The sequence below is a fragment of the Nelumbo nucifera genome, chromosome 3 (genome assembly GCF_055504915.1).
Source record: "Nelumbo nucifera cultivar China Antique chromosome 3, China Antique-T2T, whole genome shotgun sequence".
Lineage (NCBI taxonomy): Eukaryota > Viridiplantae > Streptophyta > Magnoliopsida > Proteales > Nelumbonaceae > Nelumbo > Nelumbo nucifera.
Window position 1 is genome coordinate 42,868,745 of NC_142651.1, and position 7,992 is coordinate 42,876,736.

Here is a 7,992-nt window from a genome sequence, read left to right on the forward strand (position 1 = left end):
GGCTGTTCGGCCGGCCTGCTGCTAGATTCAGGAGCATCCTTGCCGCGCTCCCCTTGCTAACCTGTCTTACTATTATTATTATTGTTATTACTATGTTGTACAAAATTTCTTAAGTATCCGCGGCGGATGAGTTCCTCTATCTCGTCGCAGAGATAATTACAATTTTCGGTACTATGACCGTGATCTCTATGGAAACTGCAGTATAAATTTTTGTTCCTCGCGTTTGGGTTCCCTTTTAGGCGAGGTGGCCACTTCACATACGAGGCGTCCTTGATCGTCATTAAGATCTCAGCCCGCTTTGTGTTCAAGGGCGTATAGTATGTCCGACCTACCACGGGAGCTCGGAACGGCTAGCTCAGTTTCAACGCCCGAGATGGATCCTTCCGGCTGTCTCCTTGGTTGGGGAGTTCTTCTCTCTTTCTTTTTTCAAACCCGCCCCCAGTCCTTTGATGGATCTCCTCCTCCGTTCTCATGAACTTGTCCGCAAGATCAAGGAATTCGGCGATGGTCGCGGGCTGGTTAGCCACTATGTGCCATTTGAACTCCTTGTGCATCACTCCCATCTTGGCCGCCGCGAGCTGAACTGCGGGGTCCAGGTGTGGGATCTGTAGGCATGCGTCGTTAAACCGCTTGATGTAGCTGCGGATGGGTTCCCCTTCCTTCTGGACCACGCCGAGGAGGCTCTCCTCGGTTCGGGGGCACCGCTTGCTGGTTACGAAGTGCGCAGTGAAGACTTGTACGAACTGGGCCCAGCTCCTTATTGACCCGGGGGCCAGGTTCCTGTACCAGGTGCGAGCCACTCCTCTGAAGGTGGTGGTGAAGGCTATGCACATACAGGACTCGCTGGCCCTTGCCAGGTGCATCTGGGACTGGAAGGCATCGACATGGTATGGGGACTACAAGGAGTCCTGACGACAGGGGGGAAGGGACTGAGAGGACAGGGGTAGCTTTTACCTCGTCCGAGCTCGCTTCTTCTTTGCCTCGGAGCTCGGGTAGGACGTGGGTTGTAGTTCGGCGGCTTCGTCGGTGGCACCTCTGCTGCTTGGAAGGCCCGGTGCTGGCGTTGCTTGCCTCAGTGCTCCCGAGCTCGATGGGCCTAGACTGTTGGGGGTAGTCCGCGGCCAAGGCGCTGAACCGGTTCTCGGTGTGCAGGAGCCCATCCTGAGGGAGCCGAGGTGATGCTGTTTTGGCAGATCGGGTTCCTGATCCGTCAGCATGTGGCGAGGCGGGGGCCGCAGTTCGCTCTCTCCTACCAGGGGATGAGGCCTGGCTCCTAGAGGGGCTCCGAGACTGGGAGGCCCGAGCTTGGGGAGCCCGAGCTTGGGAACCCTCCTGGTGGGGGCGCCTGCCTTGAGGGGAGGGCTTGGCTCGCCTAACGGTGGGGTGCCGAGGTGGGAGCTACGACTGACTTTGAAGCTGACTTTGAAGCAGTTGGGGGACTGCTACTGGTAGTGGTATTGGGAGACATGGTGCAGCATCTGCTGCTGGTGGATTTGCTGTTGTTGAAGCTGCTGCATCTGGGCTTGGATGGCCCGCACACCATGCATCAGGTCATCGAATTGGTTCTGGCTAGTTGCCGGGGGAACAATGGTGGGCTCGGCAAAGGTGGTTCCAACAGAGGGAGGAAGGGGGACGTTCACGGAGGGAAGATTCATGGGCGCCATTGTTCGCAGCGTACTCAGGCTGGGGATCCCATCCACCGAAAGGGGGTTGGTGAACTGTCCGATGCATACCACGGGGACTTGAAGTTGCTCCCCGGTGGCGTTCATCTCCGTGCTACGTCCGGCATTGCTGGAAGAAGAGGTACATGATAACTTTGCGCTATCTGGTTTTGATCTTGCCTTTGACGAAATACTAACTTGAGCTTCGGAGCGCTCTCGCTGGGTTCCTCCCCGGAGACTCCTCGCCTTCTTCCTCGTTTTAGGCACCTGTTGCTCCAGTCAGAGGCAAGGTCGTTGACAGGTAAGACCAACCGGATTGCACTACATCATTTGGCGCCGTCTATGGGAATACGCACGGAGATGAGGGCCTTTTATAACCACTTCGTGCACTCATTCCCAAGCTCCTATCAGGTCGGGTATCATTGCCTCTGCACTTCTGCCAGTTCGGGTGTCGTCACTTCTACACTTCTGCCAGTCCAGGTGCCATCACCTTTGTTGGGGCAGGCAACCACCACTGCTCTCTTTGTCGGAGCTGTCTCTGTAACTGGAGGTGGCGGTGGCAGGTGGTCGTTGAAGTGCGGCTGTCAAGCGTCAGACTCCAAGTCAGTCTGGTGCGCCGCCTCAGGATACGAACTCTAGTGTTAGGTACGGTGGTTCAGTTCAGTGGCTGGGAGACGAAGTGTCGGAGTAGTGCGCGAGGTAAAGTCTTGAGTCCGGATAGGGGTGCGGCCCGAACTGCCGTGGGGTGGGCCAGTTCGGGTTGTGGCCCTTTGTGCTCCTCTCAAGGGGGGGAGTTTGGGCTTCTTTTGGGGAGCTCAGGTTACAGGTACCTCTCGGGGGAGCACGGGGTTCCTCTTCTTGGAGCTCGCGCCTTGAGCATTGCCGTGCCGAGCTGTCATTCTTGCCAGGTCACCCTTGGTTGTTTCCACGTGTTGGGTCGGGTCAAATTTACCTCCATCAACAATGATGCAAGAGGTATCATCTAAGAGCGGCAATGAAAATTTGAATTTTGTTCCACCTATTATGAAGCAAGGTTGTTGGATGACTTTCATTAGAGAATTGATTCAAATAAGTATAAAAAATGCTTCTAAGTTGAAACAAAATAACAATGAATACCACTGTTTTCCAAATCGGACTGGACCGGATGGTTGGACCAGAAAAACCGGGAATCAATCACCTGACCGGTTCTATTTTCCTCTAAAACCGCTTTTTCCCTCAAAACTATTGATTTTGGTCAATAAATCGCTGAACCAGCCAGTTAATCATTCAAATGATTTTGACCGTTTTCTAATTTTTTATTTATTTTATTTATTTTTTTAATTTTTTTATCAAAACAGGCCAGAACGATCAAACAGTTGAAGCCGATAACCAGACCCTGACCGGTTCGTTTCTAAAATCCATGATGAATACTGAATGTAAAACTAGCCATAAAGTCATTCATGATAGTGTGAAACCTGCCAAGGCAAAGTCATCATATCCAAGGAAAAAACTGATCAAAATCATGAATCAGTGACAATATAGAGAAAAAAAAAAAGAAAAGAAAAGAAAAAGAGTTATAAGTGAGGCTCAAGAGATAATAATTGGAAATCAGTCATACTTCATTTGGAGATCGTCAAGAACAAAGTTTTTCACCCATTAGTTATTCTTTCTAAATTTCAATGTTTTCTCATTCTACGCTAATGTATGGAGCTTTTTCTCCTTGTATGGCTTTAAGGGTTAGAATACACGCCCCCCTCTTGTCTTTTCTTAATACTTCAATGTTAAAGATTTTTTCTTTTTTTTTCTTAAAAATAATTTAATTTAATTATAAATATCATGGTTTTCAAAACCGGATCGGACCAGATAGGTGGATCGGAAAAACTGGGAACCAGTCACCTGATTGGTTCTGTTTTTTCTCAAAACTGTTGATTTTGGTCAGCAAACTGCTGAACCGGCCGATTAAACGTTCGAACAGATTTGACTATTTTTTAATTTTTTTAATTTTTTTAATTTTTTTATTTTTTGTTAGAACAAGCCGGCTGTTCGGGTCGTACGGTCAGACCATTCAAACCGGTAACCAGACCCCTGACCGGTTCGGTCACCGGGTCGGTTTTAAAACCATGATAAATATTATTTTAAAGAAGTCTTAATTGTTAGTAACCATATAATTTAATTTACTCACTTTCTACATTCTTTCAAGTTGTTGTTGGGTTGTTCCCCCTATTATTCAATTCTACTAATGTGCTCAACACCATGCACGGATTTTATGGATTTGTAATGTAGGCCATTACATAATCTCTACTACTATATTATAACCATCTATTATTATAGACTACAGAACGGCCATTTAGCATCTCTCTCTCTCTCAAACTGTTAGTTCTCACTGGCTAGCTAGTTGCAAGTTCCAACGGCAAATCCTAACCTTTGTCCAGGAACATCATAAATCACCTCAAATGTCCGTTGTTGCCTGTTGCCAAAGATGACCATTTGGCTATCATCTATGTTTGCAGCAAAAGCCAAGCAAGCTTGAGATTCACTTAGGACAGCAAGAGCTCCTGAAAATGGGTCCACCTGGAGGTCTGTATCTCCATCAAAATGCAAGACGATGCTAGGTACATTCACTGTGTCTATGTTGTAACCGCTCAAGTCATAGCATGTGTCGTAAGGTGATATTGGTGGCGCCAGCGGGTAGTTTGACTCTGACATTACTTGCCGGAAGGCCGACCGAAGGGCATCATAGGCCGACGGTGGTAGACGAGTGACAACAGTGCCAGAGTCTATGATGGTTCCAGGGGTTGTAAACACTGAAGGATCAATGGCCAATCTTTGCCCCTCGACACTTATTCCTATTAATTGAACGAAATAGAAGTTGGGGTAACCGTCGGGATTTGGTATCAACTGGGTGTAGTTCACAGCAGAGGAGGTTTCACTGGTTTGGTCACCAAAAGCCAAGTACCCAATGGAGCTTTCTGAACGTGGGAGACAATAAGAGAAAATTTTTCCATAGGTGCTGGCCGTTTGAGACACCAGAGACACCTGGTTGCGCGCTAAGCCAAGAATCCCCGCTACTGTGACACCATTGATCAGACTATTCTTTTGACCACACCCAAATTGAAAACTGGAGAAGACATCTGAAGGTGTTAGCGTGAGCGTTTCTCGTCCGAAGAGGCCGATAGAGAAGGATTGATCACCATAATGGGCTTCGTAAATGCAAGCAGAGTTGCAGGGAGGAGAGTAGAATGTGGCCGAGTAGACATGAGAGCACTCGGCTGAACCACATGTGATGCCGGAATAAGACGATGACTTGGAAGGGTCGAAGGTGGGTCCTGATTGGTTATAGCAGTTCGGACCGTTTGGACATGGCTGGCACTGGATCCAAGTGAGGTCGCTACCAGTGTCAATAGTCACCCAGAAATCTTGCCTCGGCGTGCCCAGTCCGATGTTAACAATGTAGTTCCCAGTTCCGAGAGCGACGCCAGACTTGGTAGGAAGTACTGTAGCCTTGGAGTCTCCAAGAGGATGTTGCTGATTGTTGATTAAGGAATGAATGGAGCGAACTCGGAGTTCATCTTGGAGGAAGATTTCCTGCAGGCTGGGAGTCGTCTTCCCTTCTACACTTAGTGGTGAACAGGGCCCATTTTTGTGTACTAATTGCAACTTCCGGGAATGATCCAAACCTGATGAAAGTTGAAACCATTCAAAGAAACCTTATATCGAGTTTAATTTAATTATATATATGAACCTCAATTGCAATGTGGAGATTGTCCATCCACAGGAAATAAAGAAAATATATGAAAGTGCATTAATGCACTAAATAGGAAGAAAGAAAAGCTCACATGTATACCTTCAAGGGGAGGTGAGCAAGTTGCTCCAGGAAGTAATGAATTAACTGCAATCTCCACTGTGTTTCCTCCATAGGCGTCAACATTATACCAACTGAAGAAGAGAAGCAAAGGAAGAGAAGGGCATAGGAAAGAGCTAAGGAAAGAAGTATGAAGAATGGCCATGATTGGCTGATGTAAACTTGTAACCATTGCTGCTGCTGCTACTGCTATTTATAGAGGTAATGAATGAATTCATAGTGCCAGGACTAATTAAGCGCATTTAATATTAATTAGTTGGCTTTTGACGGGAATAGAAGACTTGCAAAAGACTTTGAATAAGTCCTCCCGAGAGTTACTTTTTTACTTTTTTTTTTAAAATCTAATTAAAAACTAAATATCTACTTATTAGAGTTGTGGAGTTAGAAACTTCCCTGCATCAATATGAAATTGGGATATGGTTTGACTGTGGGTCGTCGTCGTCGGATTAAGACAAATGGATCGGTTGGATCCAGAACACTACGGAGCAAAATCGAATCGTTGGAACATTAAACATTGGGCATTTTTTTATAGATATAAATTATAAAATAAGAAAGAAATTAATAGAAAGTTGAGTATAAATTGCTGTCAATGCTACTATAAAAAATAGGTATAGGTGAATACCCACAGCTAGCAAGATGCCAACTGGTTGGTTGGTAAGGTGTTTGACTGATTGTAGAGGAGACTTCATCTTCCTCCCATTCTGTAGTCATAGAGATCTGCTATCAACAATAAAATACTCTCAATGGGGAAATGTTTTCATTTTCCAGTATGCGGTTGCAGTGCCATGTTGGGAGGAGTTCAGATTGCACCCACAAGGAGACGCCCCACAGCACATCCCCGCCGTGTATCAAGAATATCTCCCGATGATAACATAATAAATGGCGGGAATGTACTGTGGAACATTGTGGGACGCCCCTTGTGAGGCGCAGACGTGTGTAGCCCCATGGAGCCAAAAAAACGTACAGCTAAGGGTCAATTATTGCTTGACTTCATGTTTATAATGAGTCCAAATCTAGTGCAAGCACCGACATGTGATACAAGGATTGGGAGTTAATATTTATATTTGTACTCGTTTCAAATGGAGCCTATATATTCCAAAGTTGGGTTGGTTTTGCACGACAAATTTATTACCTTGTTATAAAACAGATTTTTAGTTGTAATGGATGTAAATACGAATTCTAATAAAATATATGCCTTTTTTTTATCAAAAACCTCATTTAAATGCAAATTTATTTCTTTTTTATTGATGTACTTTTACGTCTTATTATCAATGTAAATATGTATTAAAAAATGTATTTTCTGTTATTTATCAATGCATAAATATAGTGTTGCCAAACACAGGCAAAAATGAACCAAAATATAAATTTATCCTAAACTGGGATTTACACTCCATTTCCATCAAACGCAGCCTAAATAAAGATTGTAGAAAATGAGACTTGGACCTTTTACGTCTCCAGTTATAGCCTAAAATGTGCATCACAATTCGGTAGGGATCTGCTACTAATAAAATGCTCCCTTGTTCCAACAGTCCTCTGCAGCCGCATATTGAAAACATCTCTCTTATCTTATCAATCAAGGGAGATATTCCCAATGTACGGTAAGAAAGGCTGGTTGGGATGTCTGTAAACACAGACATGTATAATAAGTTAATCTAAATGGGAGTTAGGAGAGAAATGTGCATCACACATTCTAGCCGTAAAACTGACAGCAACAGATCGGAAGTCTTTGTGACAAAATATATGGTTGTGGTTTTTGTGGTCAACACAGAATTATAGCGTAAAATGTGCTTCACACTTTGCTGTTTTATCGCGGTATTTTTGCAAGTAACAAACAGCTTGGAGTTAAAGAGTTGTAGATTAGATCGTTTTCAGGATTTGTGGGGCTTAAAGAGCGATTTCGCTTTTTGGATGAACTTTATTTTTCAGTTTTCACAGCCAAAAGCTCAAAAGCAAAAGATCATTGGATTAGCTTAACCCCATTTTTACAGTTTTGATACCCAAGACCGTTCAATTAATTAAAGGGCAAATTTTTGTTCTTAATATCAATAAAAATAATATTTTTTATGAGATATTTCTTTTTGAAAAATATCAAATAAGGGCATTCGTCTTCCTCCTCTCTATTTTGGTGGCTTCTCTGTTAATGTTTGTCGTCGATAACTCTAAGTCAAGTGATGATCTCTCAACCAGACCAGGACCTTCAATCCATCGGCCATGTGTGCCATCAAGACCGAAACAAAAGAAAGTTCCTCCAATCAACCAGCTTGAACTCGAACTGCTTCAACAGCGAATCCGTCACCGTCTTCCCAACGTGGTACGCCGGTACTTCCTCCAATGCGGAAGTGTTGGCATACACCGGTACTTCCCGACGTGGTATGTCGGTACTTCCTCCAACACGGAAGTACCAACATTGGAGAAAGTATCGGAGTACACCGTCTTCCCGACGTTGGATTTGCTGCAATTCCCGCAGCAACAAGTACCGGCGTACCACAA

General features: G+C 45.0%; 1 protein-coding gene across 1 annotated transcript; it reads right to left on the reverse strand.

Moving 5' to 3' along the window:
* Positions 1–3,833: 3,833 nt before the first annotated feature.
* Positions 3,834–5,709, reverse strand: LOC104604070 (aspartyl protease family protein At5g10770-like). Its single transcript, XM_010268302.2, has 2 exons — positions 5,485–5,709; positions 3,834–5,317 (listed from the first exon to the last, which is right to left on the reverse strand). The coding sequence occupies exons 1-2, from the start codon at positions 5,672–5,674 to the stop codon at positions 4,032–4,034; spliced, it is 1,476 nt and encodes a 491-aa protein (XP_010266604.2). The 5' UTR covers positions 5,675–5,709; the 3' UTR covers positions 3,834–4,031.
* Between the last annotated feature and the right edge of the window lie 2,283 nt (positions 5,710–7,992).